Here is a 27,769-nt window from a genome sequence, read left to right as displayed (position 1 = left end):
CCCCCCCACACCCCATTCTTTCGCTCTGTAGAAAATGAACACCGACTATGTTCCAGTGATTTAATCCTTTTATTTATTTGTGAGGGTGTCCTTAAATACAGTCGGGGTGCATATAAAACAGTGTCACATTCCTGCTCTTGTCCAGTCGAGCAGCGTCTCCTTTTTAATTCAGGTGACTACGGAAGGCACTTGGTCTCGGTGAACTGTGTGCATCTGAGGTGTGGTAACCAGGACGGGGGAGAATTTTCAAACCAGGTCCTACTCACGATGTTGGAAGGGTACACAGGGCAGGGAATGACTTGGGAGTGGGAGGGGCAGTGGCACCCATTTTGGTGACTTTCTCCCCATTTTATGTAAACTAAGTTGCCAGTGATTAAGTTACTGTGGATCTATTTATCTAAAAACTCAAAACCTCTGCACAGTTCCTTGATAGAGGGAGAGTGGGTGTGTCTGTGTCTCCTGTTGGTTTTCCTCATTTGGTACACGATTCAAAACTTAAATTGATGCCCTGAGCACAGGGAGGTGTTATGTTCATTGTGAGGGGTGTTTGTGAGGTTTGGAATTTGAAAATGGATTTGGACAATGCTAAGCAGAGTCCACTGGGTGTTGTTTTTGTTTTCAGCAAGTTTGTCTATTCACTGGCTTTGGTTCCGTTGAAGTCTGCATCACGAGCATCCATTTCCTCATCTGAACCATCCGCGTTTTCAATAACTCGACGTCCTCCAGACCTTCTAGAGGGAACAAAAGAGGTCTCGTTTCCTCGCCTGTGGGTTTGAAGAAAACACACGTTTCTTTAGTACAGAAATTGTCGTAAGAGACTTTTAGAAAGGGGGAAAAAAAACTCAAATGAGACACAAATGTTGAGGTTGAAGTCAACAAATCTTGACCAGTTCCAAAGTTTGGTTACATTTGATCAGCTGGAGTCGGGGAAAGTAGGTTCTATGTCTGGCTCATTCACGGACTCCAGGGTCCTGGTCTGTGGTGACCATGTCCGCATGGGTTTATTCATACCCTGTGGAGTAGGTATGAAGGAGAAATGTTCTCATCCTGCACCTTGCCTTCAGAGCCGGGGACAAGGGAAGGGTTTTAGGTTTTCAACTGGAAGAAGGTGGAAATGATGTTAAGGCAGTGGTTCTCAACCTTCCTAATGCCGTGACCCTTTAATACAATTCCTCATGTTGTGGTGACCCCCAATTACATTGTTACAAATTGAACATAATTAACACATAGTGATTAATCACAAAAACAATATGTAATTATATATGTGTTTTCCGATGGTCTTAGGCGACCCCTGTGAAAGGGTCGTTCAACCCCCAAAGGGGTCGCGACCCACAGGTTGAGAACCGCTGTGTTAAGGGCAGCCTGAGAGGGAAGGCGGTCACTGTGCAGTTGCTCTGCTTACAGGCAACTCGGCGCCCAGCTTTGGTGGAACAGAATTCTTGGGCTGAGTTTCCCCAGGGTGGGGGTCTCATCTGTGTTTTTACTCATCATGGCAGCCACCATTCTTGGCTTATAATAGGTGCTCAATGAGTATGTGTTGGATTAACAGGTTCCACTTATTTTTCTAAGGTGTATTTTAGCTCTAGCTGGTAGGGCACCCCTTTCTGTCCTTACCGTGCCCGTCTCCTCTGTCCTACCTGATGCCCTGAGTGACCACTTGCGTTACCCTCAGGTGACCCCAGTCACCTGAAGTGAGGCTTTGCATAGGAGGGCGGGCTGGCAGGAGGAGGAAAAGTTGGCTCCACCTGCACTTAACCATCATGGTTTAGAAGGAATGTTTGCCTCCTTTTCAGTGGCCACAACCAATAATTGTGCGGGGCTCTGGCCACCTGGCCCTGTTTTGACCTGATTCAGAGGTCAGGTCTTAAATCATTCTAGGATGTCTAAGAAGAAAGCAGACTTTGTAAGAAAAACGACCCGCTTGACCACGCAAAGCCTGGACAGAAAAGCCACGAAGGTGAGCCCATCCCAGTTATTGATACTTGAGTTAAGAACAACACAGACAGATCAGATTGGAGGCATAAGCAAGGCCCACAGGATCCTGATCGCTGAGGGGGGGAATCCCAGCAGGATTGGGGTCTGAGGGTGGGAGAGACCCACCAGGTGCAGGGGATGGCACCCCCAAGGTACGGCGATCAGGAATAAATACTTAAAGTTGTAGCCACTCCCAGCTAGACTCAGGCCAACTTCTAGGCCCCCCACTCCCATCTCTCTCGAGTGGCAACCTTAAAAGTCTTTTTCTAGGAATTTGGACCAGAGGGCAGGGTCTCGGAGCCCTGGGGGAGCAGCAGTCCAGGCTCTCTCCTACTTCCACCCGGTTTGAAACTTGGTGGGTGGCCTGGGGCCAGAATCAGTGCCTCCTGTTCTTCCAGGCACCCTGCCTCCTGGAAGAGTCTGTATTTGCTAACTGATAGGCGTGCTCCTTGGTCTAAGGAGGAAACTCCCTGGGTCACTAAGTCCCCTGTCGAGGCTTCAGCCCTGTGAGCCTGTTTTGTCTGGTTCAGGTGTGTCTGCCTTGAAGGGACTGATTTAAAATCCTAGGCAAAGGTTGACACTGGCTGTAACTGTCGCAGGAAGTAAGGGACCCCTGTAAAGGTTTTCTGAAAGGGTCTGGTCCTGGAGAATGTGGGTTCTATTTGTGGGCTCAGAGAACTTACTCAAGGCGCTGCTGGCCCAGCAGGGACCAACATGAGGGTGTAAGCACCTGCTGCTTCACGACTGGGGCCCCCATTATCTGTGGGTCCCCTGCTGCAGGTGACCCTAGAGTTCATCTAATCCTATGTTCCCTATGAGCTGGCAGGAGAGCTCGGAAGCTGAGGCTAAAAGCTCCTGCCAAGACCTCATCCAGCTTTAAGTATTTGAGTAGTGACAGCAAAGCTGAGATTCTTGAAAAGGGAAGACAGACACAGCCAGGGCTTGCTCGGCCTCTCAGGAGGATGAGAGGAAAACCAGGCCCCAGGAGCCTACCTTACGTATGAAAAGGTTGTTAGACCTCCCCAGAGACGTCCAGACCTCTTAACTCTGCCTTGTGAAGGGCCCCAGACGCTTCCTAGAGTCTTGGGTACCCGTGCCCCCATCCGTGAGTGAGTACGTGCAGTGAGACTGGAAGAGGCTCTGCCAGGATTCTGCCAGCTCTGTGGTGGCTCACGTCACCCTCGCATGCTGAAAATGCAGCTCGGAGCCAGGCCTTGCTGCAGCCCCGCGCTCATGTCGCCCTCACACGCTGAAAATGCAGCTAGGAGCCAGGCCTTGCTGAAGCCCCAGCACTTGGAAGGCATCATGGCGAGCTCACTTTCCTTGTGGACCAGTTTGTGAAACCCCACCCGGGGGTGGGTGAGGGGGCAGAATTCTGGGCTGTGCTTCCGTGAACCTATGCTTTGTTAATTCTGACTAGTGAACTAGACTGAAGCCATTCTCCAGGAGTGTACCCACATCGTGGCGTTGTCATACCTGCTCCGTGCAGTGTTAGCCGGACGAGGGAGGGCGAGTGTCCCTAACAGGGTAAGAGAGGCCCTCTCACGCAGGTAAGAACAATCTAAGTGACACAGCCTCTAAGCTCTTGTCACCGAGTGGTTACAGGGACACATTCGGTGCCGTGTCATGCCAAAGCGGAAGCAGGGAAGAAGAATGGGTCAAGGCATGAGGTCATCTTGCGTTGATCTTGGTTGTGATGAAGGACAGTTTTGAACTAAGATGTCCAAGCCTTCAGATTTTGCAGGAATCTCAGAGAAATTTGCAAGGGCCAAAAAAAAAGGGGCAGGGAGGGCGCGATGGGCAGAAAGGAAATGGAAACTGAGTGAACACACGAGCCGCAGCAAAGCTGAAGGCATGATACCTGGTGAGTCACTGCGCAGTTTCCTGGGGGAGGGGGCCTCTGAAACAGAGAGAGAGAGTCCTTGGTGGTTATCATTAGGCAAACGGGAGGGAGCCCATTTAAGTACCTTTCAATCATGGAGGCGTTTGCTTTAATGAAATAATTACAGGCACTTTTAAGTCAATCTGCCAACAAAGCATCTAAACCCTGGCTGTTACACAAAAGGACAAGCTACTTCTTTAAAATCAGAATGCAAATTTCTGTCCTTGTGAGCTTCTTTTAGGAACACAGGTGGCTTCCTCCCATCATGTAGACCTGTTCAGGAAGGTAAAGCCATGTGAGTAAGCTAGTTCAAAGTTCCACCTGCAAACAGTCCCAGACTAAGCACCTGCTGCGAGGTCTCACTGTTATTACTTGGTCTTCATTGCCTTTTATGCCTGCAGCAAGCAGATAGAGGTGGACACCTTCTGCAGATGACTGGCAATGTGGCACATGATGGGGACGCTAGACAGGCCCAAGAGGGCTTGTGTCGAGACTTATCTGGCTGGTAAAACTATGAAACTTGTTTGCAGTTCCTCTGAGGAGTTGGCTAGGCTCCCAACCCCACTCAAAGCTCTATTTTGAGGAAGACCTGTGCTTGATTTTAGGTTTAGTACATCTAGAAGACTCAGAAGGCAGAAAAGTTCTGACCCGTCTTCAGCTTACATTATGTGCATGTTCATGTTAGGACTGTAAAATAATGGTTTCTTTCATACAGGCCTGGGTGGTCTAAGAAGGGTTAGTTGTCTGGGGTAGAACCCACAAGGGATGTTCGGAGTGTCCCAAGAAAAGGGAGTAGTGACAGCAAAGGGGTGAGAGAGCAGGAGTGGCTGACTACTTCCCAGGCACTGAGGAGTGTCTGGGAGTCTTTGTGGTGAGAGCAGCTCTCCCACTGACAGTCAACCCTGGGGGTTGCCCCCCTGCTGGACCTGAGAGGTTAGGCCTGGTTTCTATTCCAACAGGCCCCTCATTATGCTGGGACTGGGGCCTCATTCCTGAATCCGGTACTCTGAACCAGCTGTTCTCTTCCCTCTTCTGAAAGGGGTTTGGGCTTTCCCTTCATCTCATGTAGTGGCTCTCAAAGTCTCTAGGCTACATGCCAAGGGCTCCTGGGCATGCCATTGGGTAGAAAAAGTCTATTTGGTGCTAATGTGGTTGTCACTTGCTTTTTAACTGAGAAGTAGTCCTTAAGGTCATAGTCATCAATTTGTGGCCACAATAGCTAGAACTCACTATTGTTTTCACTGTATTTAATGTCATCGTTACCTGGTGATGCTGGTTTAACAATAGAGGGGTGGTAGTGTATGATTAACACAGTTAATGTGAAAGAAAATATCAAGTAAACAGTAGTGCAGGTAGTGAGAGGCAAAGGTGGTTGAGAACGACAGGTTAGAGAAACATCTCTGACCCAGTGATGGAAGATTTACTCTGCGCCCAGCTCTGCCCCAGACACTGAGGATGAGTCACCAGACACAACCTCTGTGCTCACAGGCTTGCAGGTGAGAGTGAGACAGATCATGAATGAGGTAAGTACAGTAAACAGCAGGTTCCATGGTGACAGGGAGGTAAGAGAGGAGAACTGTAGGGAGTGAGGTTGGAAATTTTAGAGAGTAAGAGAGATAAGTAAACCTCTGAAGGAAAGGAAGAGGGAGTCAACTGTGCAGAGAGCTGGGGGAAGAGCATTCCAGGCAGAGGGGTCAGCCAGGGCCCCGAGGCACTGTGTGGGGAGGTCAGGGAGTCATTTAGGAGGCAGTGGACAGAGATCGTGAAGGACCTAGTGGAACCAACCATTGGTTCCATTCAAACAGGATACTTCAGCTGCTGTGTTGCGAACAGACTGTAAGGGGGAGAGCATGGAAGCAGGGAGGCCTGAGGAAGCTGCGAAAGTTGTTGAGATGGGAGGAGGGTGGCAAGAAGTGGTTGGTTTCTGGGTATATGATATTTTTAAGGGAGTTGACCAGATTTTCTGACAGATTGGATGCAGGGTATGGGGGAGAGAGGAAAGTAAAGAACACAAGGTCTGTGGTCTGGGTTAATTGGTGGAAACTTTATCATCCCACTTGTTGAGCTGGGGAGGACTGGGGGAGGAGCTGGTTTGGGGTGAAGAGGTTCAATTGAGGCTTAGGTTGGGGCATGTAAGGTGTGAGCGGCCCATGAGATATTGAGTGGGAATGTCAAGCAGGGTCTGGAGTTCCAGGAAGAACCTAGGGAGTTAGGAGATGGAATTCTAAAGGCACAGGGCTGGCTGAGATCATCAAGGGAGGAGTGACAGAGGTGGATATGAATAGAGAACCAAGATGGCGCCCTGGGGCAGGCCCACGGCCAGAAAGCAGGTGAGGCTGGTGTTGGAAGCCCAGTGAAGAAAGTACAGGGGGGAGGAGGAGTGATGGGATGGTGCTGCTGAGTCAGGTCGGGACCAAGGACTGACCACGGGATTAGAGTCTGTGTGTGGTCAAGAGTAGGAGGAGCGAGCCATAGCCAGTTTGGCTCAATGGATAAAGCATCGGCCTGCAGACTGAAGGGTCCTGAGTTCGATTCCAGTCAAGGGCACATGCCCGGGTTGTGGGCTCAATCCCCAGTGGGGGGCATGCAGGAGGCAGCCAATCAGTGATTCTCCCTCTTCCTTCCTCTGAAATCAATAAAAATATTTTTTTTTAAAAAATAGAAGCGTGAGGCTAAGAGGGTTTTTCTGCTGATGCAATGACTCCGCGAGAGGGGAAACATGGCAGAGGAAGAAGGTAAGATTTTCTGGAGTAACATCCTCAAGTAAACAAGAGGGGAGTCCAACAGAGGGATTGGCCTTAGTGGGTGCTGGACAGTTCAGCCCAGAAATGGTGCAAAAAGTTGAAGAAATGAGATGTAGAGAGGTCGACTGATGGGGCAGTGGGAGCTTGTTTACTTTCTATGATAGTTTCTATTTTTCACTTAAATAGGAAGTGAGGTCATAAGCTGAGACTGGGCGGAGATAGAGATCTGCTTTTATTTTCTCCCTAAAATTACTAAGAGAGTGGGAGACTGAAGTACAGCCAGCATGGTTGCTTTTCTCACACCCTTTGGAGCTGTAGGTGGGAAGTACAACACAGCAAGAGGGCTCAGGGTATTGAGGATGTGTGAAAGGCTGATGGCAACCCCTGAGCCTGGGTTCCATGCTGGGTAAGGAGTCATTGGGGTTGTGAGAGGATGGGTTGAAGATCCCAGGAGTCAGAAGGTGGCAGCAGGCAAATGATGCGATGCCTGAAGGTCACATTAGGGTTTTGAGTTACTGGTAATGCCTGTGGAGTGGCAGGATCATGGAGAAGAGAAGGTGGAGGGGTGTGAGAGAATGTGACAGGAAGCTCAGAGCTAAATTTCAAGGAATTGGGGGTGGGGGGTGGGAGGGAGCCTGAAGGAGCAGGGTGGTGACCTACCCACCTTCAGACCCAGAAGTTACACAGGCGCAGGAGAGAGAACAGACCTCAGTGCAGTCAGGGCCAGGTTCTCAACCTTGGGTGACTGTACCCTCAGAGAACATCTGGCAACGTATCTAGACACTTTAGGTTGTCACAGCCGGTCGGAATGCTACTCTAGCTGGTGTCGGATGGCCAGGGATGCTGCTCAACATCCTACAATATACAGGCCAGGCTTACCCAGCCCCAGTAGTGCCAAGGAACCCTGAGTTTTAGAGAAAGGTGGTGAAGGAAAAGGCCAGAAGAGAAGGCTCAGGAGACAGGAAACTGCCTCTCCCTCCTCCTCCTCACCAGAAGGATGGGCAAAGATTGTTAACACGTTAAGCGCCAAGCCCGTTTGTCTTCCTTTCCGTTTAGCCCGCGATATCCGATTTCACCGATATGGTGGCAGCACCATTGACTGACTGGTCTGGACAGAAAGTATAGCGTCAGTCACCTGTGACCGACATGGCGCTTAACGTGTTAAAGAACGGAGAAGGTGAGCCCCTTAAAGGCAGGGCCCCCGTGTGCCTGGACACTGCTGCATGAATGGTGACCAGCAGGAAGAGCCGGGGAAAGAAGCGAGGGCTTCGGAAAAGGTAGCCTTTGCGTCGATACAGTCAGTGGGCATCTCAGGCCTACTTGAGCACCTGGCCCGGGAGGACACCCCTCCTGGGGCTGGGCCGCCTCACCTGAGCTTGCTCTTGAGCGCGGTCATCTCGCGGCCCATGGCCTCGTTGCTCTCCGTGGCCTCGTCCAGCTCCCGCTGCAGCTTCCTGCGGTTGGCGTTGATGCGCTGGGACTCCTCTTCCGCCTCCTCCAGCTGCCTCTTGAGTTGTTTCACCTTCACATTTCCTTTCTCTGCCTGTCAAGGAGAGGCGTGAGGGTCAGGGGGCCCCTTGGAGGTGCTGGGGGACTAATAGGGGAGAGGCCCGCGGCGGCGGTGTACCTGCTCCTTGTACTGCTCAGCCGCCTTGCGCTCATCCTCCACCTGCAGCAGGACCTCCTTCAGCTTCTTGTCCTTCTGCTTCAGTGACTTGGCAGCCGCCAGTTTCTCTCTGCGCACAAGGGGGGAGCAGTTGCTATGTAAACCAGACCGGTATCTTGCCCACTGTGGGGACTCTTCCTGAGCTCCCAGAATCCACCAGATAGAAGATTAGAATAAGTCCATAAAAAGCAGAGGCACTGACACCTGCTGTGGCAGGGGCGAACCTTGAGAACGTGTGCCCAGTGAGAAAAGCCAATCACAGAGGCCTTGTATGAGTCTGTGTCTATGAAATGTCCAGAACAGACAAGGAGACAGAAAGTAGGTCAGTGGTTGCTTAGGACTGGGGGTGGGGGTGGGGATGGGAAATAGAGGGTGATGAAAATGTTCTACAGTTGACTGTGGTGAGGGTGGACCTACCTGTGAATATACTAGAAGCCACTGAATTGTACACATTAAATGGGTGAATTGTGTGAGGGTGAGTTATCAGTAAAGCCGCTACCAAACAAAAAAGAAGGGGTCAGAATCCTTACAGTCTGATGGTCACAGATGTGCTGTGAACTTACAGCTCAGTGACCTGTCATTAAAATGAGAAGCCTTCCCATATTCGTGTACTAAATGGTTGTTGATTTGGACTTGTGTCTCGTTAACATGACCTCCTGCTAATGTGGATCAGGAAAAGCCACATGTGCTCCCGGGGGAGCTGGCTGGCGTCACTGAGGAACCAAGCTATTTACTAAGAGCAGATGACATTTCCAGGGCTTCCTCTGGGCCAGGGACAGGCACAGCCCTTTCCTACGTTCTCCCTAGTTCTCCCGGCACAGCTGCAGCTCGGGTACCGCTGGGTTTATTTCATAGCCACAACCGATGCCCGGAGAGGCTAGCCACCTCCCAGCACTCAGGAACAAGCGGGCTGTCATTGGAGCCCTGGTCCCACGGTACCTTGTCTCCTGCTCCACCTGCTCCTCTAGCTGTGCGATCTTGGCCTCCAGGGACGCGATGGTGGACTTGAACTTGGACTTGACTGCCCCCTCCATCTCCTGGAGCTTGCTCCGGAGCTCTTTGTTCTGCCGCTCTAGCTGCTGCCTTGCGCTCTCGTTCTTCTGGGCTGCGCTGCGCTCCGTGGCCAGCTCATTGTTGAGCTGCTCGGCCTGGGGAGGAGGATGAAGGTAGTGAGGTGGGGGGCATGAAAGCCTGTGGGGTGCACTGAGATGACTGACTTCTCCCGCAGTCTCCAGCCTTTTCAGCCTCTGCACTCCCTCTCCTCCTTCCTAGTCATCCTTTAACTCTCAGTTCAAGAGGCAGCTCATCCAGGCAGCGTCCCAGTGCCACCCAGGCTCCCTGCTACCCTCAGCTCATCCCAGGCCTGGCACACAGCAGCCTGTGATGCATGTCACTGAGCCAGTGCGGGGCTTTTGCTGTTCTAGTGCCCAGGCCCCCACCTGTTGTGTGGCCTTCCGGACACGGTCACTCATGGCCTCCATGTTGCCTTGTTCTTCCTCCAGCTCCTCCTCCAGCTGCGCAATCCGGGCCTCCAGGCGGCGCTTCTCATCCTGAAGCGTGTTCCTAAGGGAGATACAGCGCATCTGAGGCCTCCCGTCTTCCCTTGGCTTAGAAAACTCCCTGTCCTTGGGGGAGCAATGCCTCAGGGTTGTCCTCACTTATAACTGAGGAAACCAAGGCTCAGAGAGCCTTAGAGACTTGTCCAAAGTCACACAGCTGGGAAGTAGGGAGCCAGGACTCATACCCAGTTGGTGTCAGCAAAGCCGGGACTGGGATGAGGGCCAGCTCCTCCCTGATGCCCCCAGATGCCTCCTGTCCCCACCATGCTGTTCATTCAGAATGAATGAAACTGGCCACACTCCCAAATAGGGTGTGGAAACCCTGAGACCCCTGTTACAAGTTCAGTTGAACATTCTGTCATTTTCAGCATTAAAATGAAGGGCTAGGAGGCTCACCTATGAGTTGCCTCTCCATCATCTGGGTCTAGGATCCCCCTTCATCCCATGCTGTCTCATACCTTCCTGACACACTGCTGGCCAGCTCCTCGGCCAGTTCCTCCTTCTCCAGGTCTGCCTGTTTGCGAGCCCTCTCAGCCGCGGCTAGATCCTAGATGGTGGGTGGCAGGGAGGAAGGAAATCTGTTGTCTGCAGGGAAGGGCTGACCCTCGCCCAAGAAACCACCCTGCTCCTCATCAGGCCCCCAGCAGTCTCCATGGCCACCTTTGAAAATGGCTACACCGCCTCTGAGCTCAGAGAGGCCCTGCAGTCATGTCAAAGGAGAAAACCCTGTGTTTTTCTAGGGCCTAACTAAGAGGGTCCACCCATGTGGAAGGCTGGATTGAGGAAAGAAAGCTGTGGATGTACAACCTGGGATGCCGAGGGCTGCTGCCACGTATCCCCATCTGAGGCACTCACAGTGAGAAGGCTTTACCTCCTGTAGCTGCATGAGGTCTGCTTCTAAGCTCTTGGCTTTCTTTTCATTCTCCTTGGCCGTGGCAAAGATTTCTTCTCTGGAGGCACGGGCGTCGTCCAGCTCTCTCTGGAAGTCCTTCATCTGAGCCTGCATGAGTCAACAGGAAAGACAAGCTGCCCAAGTTCTGCTACCCAAATTACCTTTCCATGATCGCCACTAGGATTTTCTGTGATTGACCACAGGGAAGCCCCTGTTGCATGAGCATTGCCCTCAGCCCCAGGTGGCCATTTGGGGGGTGTTTTGGAGGGGCTCAGCAGACCTAAGAAAAGATGATGTGAGGTGAGGGCCTTGGCCAAAGTGCCTGATAAAAGTGTCCTGCCCAGGGCGGGAAACACTCACCGAAAGCCAAATGGTGATAGAAAACGCCAGCTGAACAGGCACAAATGGCAGCGAGAGGTCTGCACCCTCCTGCTTCTGACTGACTTCCCAGCCTGGGGGACCCCCTCCCTCCCCAGGGCCTGCACCCAGAGCTCCACCCACCTGCAGTTTGCGCAGCTGCTTGATGGCTTCCTCCCTCCCCTTGATGGCTGAGTCAGCCTGCAGCTCCAGGTCTTTCAGGTCTCCTTCCAGCTTCTTCTTGGCAGCAGCGGCCAGGGCACGTTGCTTTCGCTCGTCTTCCAGTTCCGTCTCATACTCGTGGAGCTGGGCAAGGAAGAGACGGGCACTGCTACGCTGGGCGCCTCTCAGAGGGCCTCTCCCTGCCCAGCCAGTATTCACTGAGCTCCCAGGTGTGCACAGCCCGCTGCAGGGTGGGTTTTTTTCTCATCCCCGGGTTGAGAAAATAGTCTCCATGAGGCCAGGAAGTGGTGGTGGAAGGAAGGACACAGGCCACCCCAGCTCCCTGTACCCCCACTTCCCCTGCAGGATTACCTGCCTCTGGAGCTGCCGTCTTTTCTCTTCATTCTGCTCATCCCGGGCCTGGAGATCGCGCTCAAACTGGCCCTTGAGGGCCTGCATGTTGACCTCGAGCCGCAGCTTGGCATCTTCCGTCGCCTGCAGCTCATCCTCCAGCTCTTCCAGCTGTGTCTTCATCTCCTCCATCTGGGTTTCCAGGGCTCGCTTGGACTTCTCCAGCTCATGGACCTTTTACATGAGGGTTGAATTCATGAAGATGGTCAGACAACCACAGTGACAGGCAGCTCATTAGCGCAGGGAGATGGTGTTTGCCTCCCACGGGATGCATGAGTAGGAGTCAAGACCAGAGCCTTCCTCTCGGATCCCTTGACTCAGACCCCACCCCCAACTGCTGTTCCCAACCAGGCCTGGTCTTTGCATCAGCCCAAGGGACTGCCTACAATGCCCAGGTATCACTTAACATGAAAGAGGCACAGCGCCAAGTCCCTCGCAGACGGATACACAGCACAGTGGGTGGGTTGGTGAAATGTAGACAGGCAAAGATGATAGAGAGAGACTTACGTTCTTGCCTACGTCGTCCTTGGAGCTAACCAGGTCCTCCATCTCGGCTTTGAGCATTTTGTTGGTCCTCTCGAGTTCCTCTTTGGCTTCCAAGGCCTCCTCAAGGGCCCGCGCCAGGGACAAGGCCTTGGTTTCCTTTTCCCTGGCTTCCGCCTCCGCTCTGTCCCTTTCGTCCGCATATTTGGAAGAGATGTTTTTCTCCTCGGCCAACAACTACAACACAACAGAAGACCCAGAGGTGACTGACCTCTAGACGTAACCTGAGGTTCCGCTGCATTTCATTGCAAAGCCCGTGTCCTGCAGAACTCTCCCAGGTGCAGGTGTGGTTGAGAAATCTATGGAAATCGTTTATATTAAGCTTGCTTTCTGACTTCCGGGCCAGCCTTATGCAGAGCCAGCATCTGCTGAGTCTGTGCTTTGAAACCACTAATGATGCCCATTTTGGTTAGAGCATGCTGCTACTGAGGTCAGAGTGACATTGAATTCTGCCAGAGGCCAGCTACTTTCTTCTTGTTTCGTGGCCACAATAGCTAGCTCTCAAAAACGCTCTGTGCGCCTCAGCAGGGACATGGTGAGTGTGTGAGTGGTTCTGCACACACTTGTCCCTCTGCTTGGAGAAGCAGTTCAAAGAACACTCCATACTGATGTTAGTCTTGCCTTCTGGGAAGCAGCAAAGACATGTGTAACGTCCAAAACCCAGACTTCCAGAATTCAGCAAAGACATGTAGGTAACGGGATCCCAAACAACACAGTCAACACAAAAACTCTACACTATGTGACAGGAATATAAATAAACGGGCTCTTGGGCCCTCAAACAGACAATGAGGATGAGCTGGCAGCACAGGGAAGGGATGGCTGGTGGAAACGGGAGTCAGCATGCCAACCAGGAGTCCACTATGAGTCCAGCTGGGGAGGGGCAGTGAACCCCACATCTCCTAGTACAATCCCCCACTGGTTTTTAGAATAGCCCCAAGTCACAGTTACTGAATCTGAGTAACATATTAAAAGTTAGTATTTAGTGATTTGGGGCATACTGGTATATATGCATTTATTAGAACTCAGTGAGTGTACACTTAAGATTTGTGCATGTCATTATATGTAAACTTTACTTGAAGCAAAATTACATCTATTTTAAAAACTATGCAATGCTGAGGTATTGAGGGGGAAGTACACAGATGTCTATAATTTTCTTTGAAATTTATCTGAAAGATAAAATACGAATGACAGATAGTTCATTCTGATAAATAAATACATGATAAAGTGAGTATAGTGAAATGTTGAAGATCAAATCCAGGTGGTAGGTATACAGGTGGACAGTGTTTTCAGATTGTGTGCTTGCAGTTCTTTGTAATGAAATGTTAGGGAAACGTGGTATTTAAAGGGTAGAAAATTTAAATTACTGGGAATACTCAGTAGGCACTCAATAAAAACTTGAGTGAATAAGATAAATAAATAAACCTCCTTCCTTATTGGGACTAGACACTAAGGCATGTAACTGGGTTTGCAGATGCACTGTTCCACAGTCCCTAAAGCAGGCCAACTGTGCGTCCTTCAGCAAGAGGGAGGATGCCGACACACACACAGCAGCCACCGGGATGCTTCGCAGACGCGACTCCCCCAGCCAGCATCCGTGAACAGCGGTGCGCCCTCCAGCCCCTACCTGATCAAACTTCTTCTGCTTTTTTTCCAGGTTGGACACCAGTTGCCGCTGGTTGTCCAAATCGACAACCAGGTCGTCCAGCTCCTGCTGAAGCCTGTTCTTGGTCTTTTCCAGTTTGTCATAAGCAGCTGCCTTCTCTTCGTACTGCTGGGTGAGGCCTTCGATTTCCTTCTGGAACCTCTTCTTGCCTTCTTCAAGGGCCTCCACGGTGCTGGCAAAGTCCTGCAGCTTCTTCTTTGAATCGGAGAGCTGAAATGGCAGGGTTGGAGGTGGGTGAGAGGAGGCAGTGAGTGATTCCCATCCCTGTCCCCCAGACCCTGAGAAGCAAAGACCACCTTCTTCTCACGGAAGAAATTCGACAGCAGGAGGAGCCTGCAAGCCAAGCAGAATGGCGCCAATGCTCTCCGAGAGCACATCGGAGCCCCCGAGCTACCCTTCGGCCCAGAAAAGCCAGGACACAGCCGCACCTGGATGTTCAGAGTTGAGATGTGGCGCTCCAGGTTCTGCTTGGCCTCTATCTCCTCATCCAGCTGCTCCTGCAGGCTGTTCCTCTCATCCTCCAGCTGGCGCAGCTTGGTGGACACGTTGAGCTTCTGCCGGGTTTCTTCTTGAAGCAGCTCCTGCAAAAAGGACACACGCAAGTCCCAGGAACCCACCCCCAGGCAGGTTGTACTCCAGGTCCCTCTGGATGATGGGATGGGATACCCACCTGGGTGTCCTGGAGCTGGGACCCCAGGGAGGCCACGTCCTTGGCCAGTTTGATGGCCTTCCCTTCCGCCTCGTTGAGCATCCCTGTGACACTCTCCACTTCATTCTGAGGGGGCAAGAGACTGTGGTTTAGCTGGAATCTCTAGGATAGGATCCTCTTTAAGTAAGAGGAACACTTTCTACTCAGGAGATACCACCGCCATGTGGTGTCCATTGACTGAGAAATACCCATGAGCTGTGGGGCCTGATCATGGCGGCCCCCAAGGGAAGTACGTTGCCTACAAGTTGGGATCCCTGCCCTCTTCACATTTACAATGAGGACACAAGTGACCTTAACGCCACTCCTCCAGGACAGTGCTGGTGTTAGGATAGCAAAACCCCTGCCCTCACCTGGATGTGGAAAATATATTTAATGCTTCCCTCGCTCTCTCATCCCAGACTGTAAGCACACTAAATATTTATCAAAAGTTTGACCATATCCCATGAAAGGAAAGTTGGATCAAATGTCTATTCAAAGCTAAATAAGACCAACGATAAACAGGCTGTGTCATTCTCCAGCTTAACACCCATCGGTAGCTTCCCATCACAGAGTAAAGACCAACATACATATAATAGGGCCTTGAAGGCGGGCGCTGTGTCACCCAGCCACAACCTGCCTCCCTGGTCCCATTTTGTACCACATTTCCCTTTCAACTCGGCCTTCTAGCTCTACCGGTCTCATGTGATCTAATTTCCCATGTACAACTGGGCCTTTACAGATGCTGTTCCCTTTGCCTTTTCTTTCAGATCATACATCCTTAGGGAAGCCTTTCCTGACTCCCCCTCCTGCAGGACAGGCTTCTTCTTGTTCATACTTATTACACCCCTTAAAGGGGTTAAGTGCCACCCCTTTCCAGCATCATTTTACATTCATTTTTGTGATTATCGGAGCCTCTCCCTCCACTAGGCTGGAGTTCTCCTGGGGCAGGAACAGTGTCTGTTTCCTTCCTTGCTGTTGTATCTCAGGATTCAACACAGTGCATGGCCTACAGCAGGTTCTCAGTAAATACTTATTGAATGAACGGATGAAGGTTCTCCATGATTAAACTGGAGAGGGTGACCATCTCTAGTTACATTAGGGATATAACTAGAGGAAACCGACTTGCTTTGCAGCAAGAGAGACTTCAATGAGCTGGGAAGTGCAGCATCCCTCGCAGAGCGGGTACCAGGGCTGCCCTGCGCTGTGCCTCACCTGCAGCTTGTGGACCTTGTCGTTGAGCTCGGCGCGGGCCCGCTCCCCGTCGCTGCACTTGGACTGCAGTTCCTGCAGCTGCACCTCCAGCTTCTTCTTCTTGTGCTCCACCTCCTGCTTGGCCTGGTTCAGGACCCGCAGCTCGCCCGCCAGGTCTGCGTTCTCCTTCTCCAGCGTCTGCTTGTTCTTGTCCAGGTTGGCCTTGGCCTGGCCCGAGAAGGAGAGGGGAGGGAAGGCGTTATAGCCGTGGCCAGGAGAGCATTGTAAGGTAGGAACCTCTGTCCTTTCCCTCCCCAGGGGGGTGCAGGGACGAGACACAGAATCACCAGGAAGACTTGGGGTTCTGTTTTCCTAAAGCGCAGAGGTCCCCAACCTGCATCCCACACGGGCTGCAGCCAACCTGCTGTCATGTCCCCTTTGGCCCTTCATTACTTTCTGAAAAATTAGTGCCAACATTTTAATAAACGTCACATACCACTCTGGACTCCCAGCTTCTCTATTAAATAATCTAATGTCCTATATCATGATGACTGTGGTGATGGTTACCCAAGTGCATACATTTGTCCAAGTTCACTGAGCTACACACTTAAAATCGGTGAATTTTACTGCATATACCTCACTAATTCTGACTTTCAAAAAAAAAAACAACCCCACAAAAACTAAAGATATGGAAACAGGAGTTTTGCCTTCCTCCAAGGCAGTGATCTGCTGGATCTAAGTAGCAGCTGGCCCTATAGGTGGGGCAGCCACACTTCACTCGGCCCCCGTCCCTACCACCCCTTTCGTCCATCACATTTACTATCAAATGCACGCTATTTCAGTGATAGTTAAGAGAAAGTCGCTTTATCTAACCAGCTCCTGTTGGGATGTCAACTTCCCTAAGAGAAAAGTATTTGGGGTGAAAGGAGGGTTTTTGTTTTTATGGGGCTGGAGGGTGGGAAATAAGAGAAAAGTGTGAGGGTCCCAAGGGCAGAGGAAACAACACTGAGCTTTCCCACAATCCCTAGGCAGGAGCCATGCAATGCCCAGGCAACCTCAGGGAGGCCATTCCTCTGACCCCGTCATGACTGAGCTGTCAGTACCTCCGCCAGGGACAAAGCGCCTCTTAGGGGAAACAGTGCAGGTTGATAAGCAAGGACCCCAGGGGATTTGGGCCCCCCAAAATCTTGACTCAGCTGAAGACCCCAGAACTATGACAAAACCACATGTGTAATAGGAGGCCAGGTAGGAATGATGATAAAAGTTTTCCCAACAACCTGCTGGGACCAGGGCTCCAAGTTTTTACCAAAGTCGTTACAGGTAAACTATAGGCGCTCCTCTGTTTAGTGCACCTGAGATGGGAGCAAGAGTTTGCAGCCTCCACCTGCTTCACGCAGGTCAGAAACGGATGCTGTCTGCTGGTGTCCTTAGCAGCTGAGTCGTTCCAAAGAGGCCTGGCTATGAATTGGGACTTGGCTTCCAGCCCAGCCCCCTCGGACCTGGCTTGAGAGTAGTCAAGGGGACACATTTTGGAAGGTGGGAATAGCCCATCTGGATTCAAATTATATTACAGTAAAAATAACTGGACATTAAAAAGGGAAGCCAGTCGAAAGCAGAAATGTATGTTGTTGTTACAATTAGAAAAATCTTATTTGTCTGAAATATATAAAGAATGGATGAAGTGTTGAAGATTGGTATTCAGATCCCACGTGACAAGGGGATGGGAACAGACATCCTTACTCACTGGGTGGGTGAGGGGCGCTCGGTCCTGCACTGTGCTTTTCAGAGTGTGGGCCTGGAGATCGCATTTGAGCAGAGGTCACGTGGAAAACTAAACCAGTATGTGTGAAACCTTGGAAAAGTGGCCTGTAATCAGTGCCACACAAGGGATTGCTTACATTACTGACATGAACAGAAATGAGATTCTGATAGAAGAGGGAGTGAACCAGCTCATGGAGTAAGAGTCATCTTGACTGGGACAGATGCAAACTCCTACCATTTCTGGTAAAGCTATGGCCATTTCACCTGTCTTGTGGGGTACTTAGTGCAGGGAGGTGGGGAATGTAGGACTGAGGGCGATAAAATTCAGACTTTAGGGAAGCAATGTAGCAGGAGGTCACGAGTTAAAAAACTCACCCCTGTGAATGAAACAAGGAAATTGTGGTGTGTGTTGTTGTTTTTTTAGCTGTAAAATGTGCTTAATAGCACCTCCCTCTTCGGGTGGTTGTGAAGATTAATTGCCATCCTGTACGGTACACAGTCGATAAGTGCTGGCTGCTGTCTTTATCGTTAGAATCTTGCATAGCGTGTTACTCATCTTAGTGCAGACTCTGACCTGTGGTTATTTGAAGCTGTGGCTATAGCACCCACTGACGTGTTGTCACGAAAAAGTATCACAACTCACCCTCTTGAACTGCTCGAGCTGCTCCGTGAGCTCCTCCACCGCCTGTGTGTGCTTCTGCCTCATCTCCTGGACCTGGGCCTCGTGGGATCGCGTCTCCTCGTCCAGGGCCTTCTTCAGCACCGTCACCTCCTGCTCCCTCTTGGCCCTGGACGGGAAGAATACAGTGATGGTGGTTGGGGGGAGATGGGGCTCCCCTCAGTGTTGTGCAAAGGACCCAGAGCTGACCTCTCTATCGCCACCTCTTCCTCGCTGTGTGACCTAACCTCAGGTGAGTCACCCAACCCCCCTGGACCTGGAATTTCCTCGGCTGCAAAAAGAGGCGTATGTTACCCGCTTAGAATTTTTCAGGACCAGCAAACAAATGCACAAAATACTATTGTTGAAAGAATTGCAAAATGACTGGCAAAATGTTCTGGAAATATGAGTATTAGCTCTTATTTATTGAGCACTTACTGTATGCCAAGCCCTGACCTAATTTCTTTGATACATCGCCTCATATAATCTTCAGAGTGGCCCCACAAGGCAGGCGTACTATTATTTCCATTGTACAGCTGAAGAAGTCGGCTAAGAAAGGGTAAGCAGCTTCCCCGAGTTACAGCCACTGTGTGTAGGACCAGAAATGGAGCCCAAATAGTCTGACACTGAGTCCGTGTTTCCAAGTCCTGCACCGGGCTTTTCTGTCTTGTTCGCCAGGTGGGACGGGAGCACAGGTCAGTGCTGCAGCACAAAACCGAGCGTGTGGGAGATGAATCTCGGTGTTCGCACGGCACCTGGCACAGACGCTCTCTAATTACATTTGTGTGTTTTCTGAATGAATAAATGACCTACTTTCACTAATGTTAGCATTCATTTTTCCAGCAGGTGACCTGTAGTTGTTTTGTTGTGGTCTGTTTGATTGCCTGCTGTAAATCTTAAATCAAAAACCAGCCTGATAATGCCTGGCCAGCGTGGCTCAGTGGTTTGAGCGTCGACCTATGAACCAGAAAGCCACGGTTTGATTCCTGGTCAGGGCACATGCCCAGGTTTGGGGCTCGATCCCCAGTAGGGGGCATGCAGGAGGAAGCCAATCGATGATTCTCTCTCATCATTGATGTTTTGATCTCCCTCTTCCTTCCTCTCTCTGAAAACATATATTTTTATAACAACAAAAACAAGAAATCCAGTCTGATAATGTTATTTTTAAAAATTAACACAAAACTTAAACCCACACACTTGGTGCCTGGGGCTGGGGGCGATTTACTGACACACACATATACATGAAAAGACAGGAAGGAGATACCCCAAAATGTTAACAGTGGGGGAACTAGGTGATGTTTCTGGTGTCTACTCTTCTCTAGTTTTCAAATTGTCCTCTGATTATGTCCCACTATTGTGATGTGAAGTAATAAGGTTAAAAATAATCACACTTGTGCCAGTTACAGCAAAATGCAATCAGGACAGTAAATGCAGGGCCGGCGGATCCCTGTGATTCAGGATTTGCTGGGCTCACTCCGTCCACACCAGCCACCCCATCAATGTGGTGGACAACGGTCCCCTCTCACCGGAGCTCCTGCTGGGTGGCCGTGCTGTCCAGCGTGTCCTCCAGCTCCGTCTTCAGCGCCTCCAGCTCCTCCCCCAGGTCTCGCTTCTGCTTCTCAGCCTTGTTCCTCGCGGCCCGTTCGGAGTCCAGGTCCTCCTGCAGGTCTGAGATGAGACCCTCCAGCTCCCGGATCTTCTTGAGGGCGTTATTCTTCTGAGCAATTTCATCGTCGAGCCTGCCAGGGACAGGTCGCCGGAATGAAGATCCCGGGGCCCCAGGCCTCTGCTGTCGCACACGTGGCCAAACATTGTTTTCGGGAACCAGCCACTCGTGCTCCACGGATCGCAAAACATGTTGCACCCCGTCCCCAGGACACAGCGGATCCCTCCTTGCTACACTGGACTGCTTGGACATTCACGGAGGACATGATGGGTCCCAAGGTCTGGTATAAAAAGTAGGTCATGGTTTTCTGTGTGTGTGAATGCAAAGCACCGGTCCCAGACTGGCAAGGTGCCTAATTCACAGAAGGGGCTTAATAGTTACTTTCTGGACATTGGACAATTATCCCTCCTTGGTGACTACTTGTTCTCCCTTTGCTCAAACAGTGACTGAGTGTCTGCTACATGCAAAGCCTTTGACCAGGCGCTGCTTTGGGTGATGCTAAAGCCAGGGCTCCCAGCCCGGGAGAGGCCGTGAGCCTGGGTCAAGGTGGGATGTGAGCAGCGTCGTTCGAATGGGGTGGAGTGAACCAGGCATTTCATGGAAGGGAGCTCCCTCCTGATGACTGGGGGGCGGGGGGGAATGGAAAGGAAACGGCATGAGAGAAGGCACAGTGGCAAGACTGCAGGGCAGGGTGAGGTAGGCAGGTCTATTGCACTGCACTTGTGAATGGGCAGCAGAGAGAGGAAGCAAAATGGTTGGGTTAGGGTCAGACTGCGGAGGGCAGGTGGGCGCTGAGTACCAGGGTAGGACCTGCGTTTCCTGCACAAGCCAGCAAAGCTTGAGTAGGTTTATGACCCAAAGTGATGTTTCTGGTCCATCACTCTAACAGTCATGCAGCAGGACCAGGGGCTCAGCAGAAAGCTTTGGGGCTCAAATCCCAGCTCTGCTTCTCAAAAGCGGGGTGACAGTCACACACTCCTTCACCTCCCCTGGCTCAGCTTCCTCCCCAGTGAACTGGAGAAAGCAGCGGCATACCTGGCCAGGTGTCTGCGAAGATACCGCTTAGCACACAGCGAGCAGGTGAGTCTACTGCCAGTGTGGGGCCACTAGTGTGAAGCCAGCTCAGAGTGGGAGGAGGGGCTCGTGGCAAAGGGCAGGCAGAACCTGAGGGCTGCTGTCTGCTGGCTGTGGGAGGAGCAGGGAGGGCAAAAGCTAGGGAGGGGCCTGGCATTCACAAAGAGGGAGACCTTCGAAGGAGGGCTGGAGGGAGAGGAGGGCCATTCCAGCCTCCATGTGGTGTGGGAGGGGCCAGAGAAGGGCCCCTGTGGTCAACTGGAAATGCAGGACTGGGGTGTGGACGAGGAAGGCCTGGGCGTCCAAAAGAGAGACACCATGGGAGACACAAAGAGGGATGGGTTGGAGGAAAGAGAGCAAAGTCAAGGCGTGCTTCTGGCCTTGCATTAGATGGAGGCCTGCCTGGAGGAGGAGGAAGACTGGGGCCACTGGATTGGCAGGGCCCAGGAACACACAGGCCATGGCCCCACTACCTGGCCAGGGCCGCCTGCAGCTCCTCCTCCTTCTTGGCCAGCTGCATCTTGAGCTCCGCAATCTGCGCCTGCAGGTCTGCGATCTGCTCGTGGAAATCGCTGGCCTCTCCCTCCAGCTTCCGTTTCAGCTTCTCCAGCTCCTGCCGGTTCTTCTCCTCCTTCTTCAGCCGCACTAGACAAAGCCAGGGGCCCTTCAGGAGGCGGAAGCCACCAGAAGGACTCCCGGAGGATGAGCCTTTCTGCTGAGGCCTTTCGCACGGAGGAAGGGCACGCACATGCACACACATCCCTCGCCGGTAACAGCCCCGCCCGCGCCACTATCTCAACGAAGAACTGTCAGTCCTGATGGAAAGGGCCTTTGATTATTAATGTACTAGAGCCTGATGCACAAAATTTGTGCAAGGGGCTCGGCCCTTGCAGCCCCGCCTTTGTCCAGAAAGTTGTCTGGACAGTTGTTCTGCTGTTCAGTCTAATTAGCATATTACCTCTTTATTATATAGGACAGTGATGGCGAACCTATGACACGCGTGTCAGAGGTGACACGTGAACTCATTTTTTTGGTTGATTTTTCTTTGTTAAATGGCATTTAAATATATAAAATAAACATCAAAAATATAAGTCTTTGTTTTACTATGGTTGCAAAAAATTTCAATATCAAAAAATTTCTATATGTGACATGGCACCAGAGTTAAGTTAGGGTTTTTGAAAATGCTGACACGCCGAGCTCAAAGGGTTCGCCATCACTGATAGAGGATGTTGACTAAGGGAGACTGGGGAGCCTGGAGAGGACTTGCCTCTCTTGAAATAATCTGCCATTCTGAATTTCCTCTCTGATTTCCCTAGTTTTTAAATACCGGTTCAAAGCTGCTTCGGGTAGCCGGTTTACCTTCCAGTTCTGAAATCATAGATTCGTGCTTATTTTTCAGCTTGGTGAGGTTCTTGGCCTTTTCTTCCTCTTCTGCAAGATTTGTCGTTAAGTCACTAATCCTCTCTTCAAGGAGTTTTCGCTCCTTTTTGGGGAAAGAAAAAGAAGCACCATTAGTCTTTTTTTTTTTTTCCTTCCAGGATCTATGTCTCACTTTTAGTGATTTCCAGATAAATAGTTGAAAACCCACATGATAACCAAATACAGCCTCGAGTTTGAAACGGTGAAGAGAAGTTCCTTAATTTTCAAAAGTCCACCACTTCTCATCTCACGTCACTATGCCTCTCATACGTCAATGTGCCAGCCAATGGGGCCCTCGTTCCCTTCCTATCACATGCCAGCTCTTTCCTGCCTCAGAGCCTTTGCCCAGATGGAGCCATCTGCCTGGGGTGCTCCTCCACCTCCTCTCCCTGTAACTGCACCTCAGTCTTTAGGTTTCCACTTACATGCCACTTCCTCCAGGAAGCCTTCCCTGAATAACCTCCCTCCCTTCAGAACCCTGATCACAATGGTTATTAACAGTTATGTGTGTGATGATCTATTTGCTGTAACACTAGAATATAAGCCCCACAAGGGCATGGTCCTCTCTCACCACACACGCCCTGCACCTAACGGGGCCTGGCTCATGGAGGTGCCCTGCTGACATCTGGCTGAAAGAACTAAAAGGAGCCTGCCCTCCGTGGAACTGGTTAGAAGTTACCAACGAGGGTGACCGATTCATCCTGTTTGGCACTGGGACTTTTCCGCTTTTGGTGCTGGAAGTTCCACATCCCAGAAGCCCCTCCATCCCAGGCAAATCAGGACAGCTGGTCACCCTGTCCCTAACTGGAGGGGGCCCATGAGAATGTGGGAGAGGGCCCAGGGACTCAGGCACCTTGGCCTCCTTTGCACACCTTGGGGGCTCCATTGGTCATGGTGCTGCTGAGACTTGCTCCGTGGCAGCCCTGGTGCTGGTGATCCTGCCAGGACCCAGTCCATGGCACACCTGCATCCACAGGGCGGTCACAAAGCCACCCTGTCAGAGAGAAACCTTTGCTTGGCCTTCAATACCTTTCATTTGGCGAAAACAGAAACATCATCTGAAATCCTTGTCCCGGGTGAGCCTGTCATTGGAATGCAGATGCTCGACCCCACTCACTTTTGACAGTTTGTTGTTCTGATCATCCATGACCAGGATGTCATCCTCCAGTTTCTTGATCTTGGCCTCGGCCGTGACCTTCTCAAGTTGTAGCTTCTGCCTCGCAGCTTCCTCCTCCTCCAGCTGTTCCTCCAGGTCCTTGTGGGAAAAGAATCACAGCCTTGTTTAAAAGTCACTCTCCTGGAGCCCTGGGGACTGACTGACACAGGCTGGGCCTGATGACCCCAGTGCTCTGCAGTCTCCTTTCATTGGAAATTAAGGTTTGCTTCACGGAGCCTCAGACCCCTCATCTATAAAATGGGGAGAGTAGGCACCATGGTGGTTTTAAAGTGCGTCCACCAATTATACTCTTCCTTTCCAAGATGGAGCCTAATTCCTCTCCCCTTGAGTGTGGGCAGGGCTTAGTGACTTGCTTCTAACAAATAAAATCAAGAGGAAGTGATGGAGTGTAACATCAGCAATCAGGCTATAAAAGGCACTGTGCCTTCCTCCCCTGCTCTCTCCTCTCCCGACTCACTCCTGGGGGAAGCCAGCTGCCAAGTTGTGAGGACACTCAAGCAGCCATGTGGAGAAGCTCACAAGGTGAGGAACTACAGCCACATGACTGAGTCACGTAGAAGTGGGTCCTCCAGCCCTAGTCAAGCCTTCAGATGACTGCAGCCCAGCTGACATCTTGACTGTAACTTCATGAGAGATGCTAAGCCAGACCCATCTAGCGAAGCCACTGTCAGATTCCTAACTATGTGAAATCAATGTTTATTTTGGGTGTTTTGTCTGCACCAATATAATTACCCCTCACACACAGCTGCTATTAGAAGAAAAAATAAAAGCACGCGAAAGGCAGGGCAGAGCAGAGCGGGCTTCAGGGAGACCTGTGTGCACAGATGGCTGTTCCCTCCCAAGCCTTAGTCTCTTTATCTGTGCAATGGGGACATATATCATCAGATGGGCCGCACAGGCCTGCCTGCAGGGATGGTCAGCCCCTCCAGTGCCTTACCAGCATCTGCTGGGCCATCTTCTTCCTCTCTGCCTGCAGCTGCTGGCCCCGGTCTTCCTCCTCCTCCAGGCGGGCCTCCATCTCATGCAGGATCTCCTCCAGCTCCTGCTTCTTGGCTGCCAGACGGACCCGCATCTCCTCGGCCTCAGCGTATAGCTCCGTCTCTGCCTGCAGCTGCTCCTGCAGCAGGTTCTTCTCCTCGGCCAGCTGCACACAGGGGTGGGAGGCGGCCAGTGAGTCCCCCAGGAACAGGCATCCTGCCTCCCTCGCAGCCCCCGTCACGCTCCCTGCCAAGCACCTGCGAGTGCTTCTGCTCCAGCTCCTTGAGCTCGCTCTCTGCCTTCTGCTGCCGCTCCTTGGTCTTCTGCAGCTCATCCTCCTTGGCCTGCATCTCCTCCTCCTGCCGCGTCACCTGCAGCAGGGGCTTCACCTGCACACACAGTCAGCGCAGCATTTATTTTCATGGCAAAAGGGATACAATCTTGTAATAAAAGCAGATCAGTGCTTCTCAGCCAGGGACAATTTTACCCCACCCCAAGGGGACGTGTGGCAATTTCTGGAGACAGTTTCAGCTGTCACAACTGGGGCAGGGGGTGCTCCCGGCATCTAGTGGGCAGAGGCCAGGGATGCTTCTAAACATTCTAGACTTAGGGCTATGAAGGAAATGGGTGTGGCTATGGAAGAAAGTAGGTGTGGCTAGAAAAGAAATGGGCATGGTTATCGAAGGGCACTGTGAGGGATCCTTATGGTGATGAAATTCTCCGGATCTGTGTTAAGGTCATGGCTGTAACCCAGGTGCCAAGGAGGGTGGGCCTTCATCGGATGCACCAGAGACAGGCCTGCCTGGAGCATCACCAACAGGCCAGGTTTTATCTCAAGCTCTCAGCTGCACACCCACTGACAACCATCTCCAGTCCCACATCTGGAGCATCTGGAGTGAAGAACCAGGGCTGGGGGTCCTGAGAGCTGGGTGGGGCCAGAGCACTCACCTTGGTGAAGAGCCTCCACCACTGCCAGTTGCGCAGCTTGAGGTAGGCGGCACAGTTCCTCTGAATCACCTTCATGGCCGTCAGCTGCTGCTGCCTCTTGGCAAAGGCCCTGGGGGGAGGGGCAGGGAGCCGTGAGAAGCCCTGGTCACCCGACACATGTCTCACTTTGTGGTCCCAGCATCCCACCCTGCAGCATCCTGAAAGCAAGACGCGATGGTTTTGCTTGTGATTTTGTGACCTGCATGAGGACAACGCCTCTTTTCTCCAGCTCAGGTTCTTCCAGGGGCTCTGAGCATCAGCACAGGGATACTGTCTCGGCACAGACCACTCAGATAATATGGAGACAAGAGCCTTTCCCAGCCGGCAAGGGAGACCCAAGGCTCACACAATACCCTGGAACCAGAGCTGTGATCCAAACATCGAGGAAATCGGTCCCTGCTACATCATTCCTAGGGGAACCCTTCTCACTCCCAGCTGTGCCATGTCTTCCTCAAAGCTGAGTGTCTGACAAACCTATTCCTTCCTCAGGTGTATTTTAGAAACCTCAAACCTGACCTAGAACTAGCACGCTTCCTGTTTAAGGGCTGTTAGGTTTGAGAAACCATGAACAGTGAGCACAATCCTCTTCTCTCTGCCATCTTGAACGTGGGTGAACTTGAAGAATAAAACTGCCCTCAGTAGTCTGGAGGCGGGTTGGGGGTTGGGGTGGTAACAGAATTATGAAACTTAAGCTAGGTCTGTCCCTGGACCAAGAGTTCCCTAGATCTGGCCTTGACCATCTTGGGTCCCCTTGGCACTGAATCAGCTTGACACAATCAGGGCTCTGCAGATGACAGCAGGAGCCTTCATTCATGATGACATAACCCCGGACAGAGCGGCTCCACCAGTTCCTGCCACCAGAAGGTGTAACTTTCAAGGACCCTGGCCTGCACATGGCCCCAGGCTTCCCAAAACAGAAGGGGCATCAGACCTTCCAAGACCCTGCCTGATGAACCCCATCTGGACACAAGGCTATAGATACAGCCAAAGACTCTTTCCTCGGGTACCTACTCATAGTCTCACACTTCCAAGATGATAACCAGGCACTGTTCTCAACCCTTTCCAGGAAGTATTTCCCTGACGCCTCGTAAACAATTCCACGAGGCACGAATGAATATGCTATTTTCCAGTGGAGAGACCTGAGGCTCAGAAAGGTCGAGTAACTTGCCCAAGGCCCATCAGCAAATAGGTGGGGGAGCCAGGATGAGAACTGAGGTCTAACGCTCTAGAGTCATGGTCTTAACCTTCCCGCCTGCCCTCATAACCAGTGCTTATATTAAACGGTAGCATTTCTTCCCCCCAAGAAAACACTGCCATCCAATCAGTGGCGCATCTGAAAGCAAATGGCCTATGAGAGTCAGGGAATCACAACATGTGGCCAGCCCGGCAGGTGTGGCTCAGAGGTTGAGTGTCGACCTATGAACCAGAAGGTCACGTTCAATTCCAGGTCAGGGCACATGCCTGGGTGGCAGGTTTTATCCCCAGTGTGGGGCGTGCAGGAGGCAGCCGATTAATGATTCTCTCTCATCGATGTTTCTATCTCTCTCTCTCCCCCTATCCCTTATTCTCTTAAGTCAATAAAAATATACTTTAAAAAAAAAAGAACATGAGGCCAGCAAGCTCCCTGAAAGTGTGTGTCTCCCATCTGTGTGTGTGAGGAGGTGACAGTAGGCGGGTCCTTACTTTCTGGCCAGGTAGCCTCGACACATGGCCTGGAAAGCCATGATGACGTCGGTGATCTTCAAGTCTCGCTCCTCTTCCAGGTGGGCCAGGACCCCGGTTCTGAAGAAGATTTTGCTCTGCCCGATCCTGTACAAGTTGGGGTCGAGTTCTAGGGCTTTGATCTGCAGAAGGAAGGAAGACAAGAGTTCCCATTCTCAGCTGTGCCATGTGGCCAGGGGTTAAGCACTGTGTCAGGGAGGTCACACCCAAAGCAGCTCCTGGCAGTGCCACCAGAGCCGGGGAGGGCTGCAGCTGGATTTCCGGGGCAGGGCGGGGTGGGGCGAGGCTCACCATGAGGATGCAGGCCTGCTTCCCGTCCATGAAGCCTTTGGGAATGGCATTCGCGGCCAGGATCTCGTAGCTTGAGACACAGGAGAGAAGTCACCAACCGAGCGCCTCTCCAGCATCCCTCCCTCCACCACCTGCTCACCCACTGCCCCACCGGTGCCTGCCCTGGCGGGCTCACCGTTGGCGGAACTCCTGGAAGACGATCCTGTTGGGGAAGCCCTGGCGGCAGATGCGGATGCCTTCTAGCACCCCGTTGCACCGCAGCTGCTCCAGCACCAGAAAGGCATCCAGCTTGCCGGACTGCAAA

At 51.7% G+C, this 27,769-nt stretch overlaps 1 protein-coding gene across 4 annotated transcripts in view; it reads right to left on the bottom strand.

Annotated features, from left to right (window-relative positions):
- Positions 1-50: 50 nt before the first annotated feature.
- MYH11 (myosin heavy chain 11) overlaps positions 51-27,769 on the bottom strand; it is a 116,804-nt gene continuing 89,085 nt past the window's right edge. For 2 of the 4 annotated variants that reach the window (XM_070412921.1, XM_070412922.1), the window contains 26 exons: positions 27,641-27,762; positions 27,466-27,535; positions 27,136-27,296; positions 25,414-25,522; positions 24,723-24,854; positions 24,425-24,631; positions 23,428-23,565; positions 22,251-22,374; positions 21,365-21,536; positions 19,678-19,890; positions 18,137-18,281; positions 15,754-15,960; positions 14,524-14,628; positions 14,282-14,434; positions 13,815-14,063; positions 12,155-12,367; positions 11,609-11,821; positions 11,219-11,380; positions 10,697-10,825; positions 10,284-10,372; positions 9,706-9,829; positions 9,206-9,414; positions 8,228-8,336; positions 7,971-8,143; positions 3,836-3,874; positions 678-764 (listed from right to left, as the gene is read on the bottom strand). In XM_070412921.1, coding sequence (XP_070269022.1) covers positions 3,844-3,874; positions 7,971-8,143; positions 8,228-8,336; positions 9,206-9,414; positions 9,706-9,829; positions 10,284-10,372; positions 10,697-10,825; positions 11,219-11,380; positions 11,609-11,821; positions 12,155-12,367; positions 13,815-14,063; positions 14,282-14,434; positions 14,524-14,628; positions 15,754-15,960; positions 18,137-18,281; positions 19,678-19,890; positions 21,365-21,536; positions 22,251-22,374; positions 23,428-23,565; positions 24,425-24,631; positions 24,723-24,854; positions 25,414-25,522; positions 27,136-27,296; positions 27,466-27,535; positions 27,641-27,762 — 3,759 coding nt within the window. In that variant the 3' untranslated portion in view covers positions 678-764; positions 3,836-3,843. Of the gene's footprint in view, positions 765-3,835; positions 3,875-7,970; positions 8,144-8,227; positions 8,337-9,205; positions 9,415-9,705; positions 9,830-10,283; positions 10,373-10,696; positions 10,826-11,218; positions 11,381-11,608; positions 11,822-12,154; positions 12,368-13,814; positions 14,064-14,281; positions 14,435-14,523; positions 14,629-15,753; positions 15,961-18,136; positions 18,282-19,677; positions 19,891-21,364; positions 21,537-22,250; positions 22,375-23,427; positions 23,566-24,424; positions 24,632-24,722; positions 24,855-25,413; positions 25,523-27,135; positions 27,297-27,465; positions 27,536-27,640; positions 27,763-27,769 lie in introns of all 4 variants that reach the window. The other 2 variants (XM_070412919.1, XM_070412920.1) reach the window with 1 other exon arrangement.

The sequence above is a fragment of the Myotis yumanensis genome, unplaced genomic scaffold, assembly GCF_028538775.1.
Source record: "Myotis yumanensis isolate MYYU_CA2020_CCGP unplaced genomic scaffold, mMyoYum1.0.hap1 SCAF_4, whole genome shotgun sequence".
In the NCBI taxonomy this organism is placed as follows: Eukaryota; Metazoa; Chordata; class Mammalia; order Chiroptera; family Vespertilionidae; genus Myotis; species Myotis yumanensis.
This window is presented reverse-complemented; position numbering and strand designations above follow the sequence as displayed.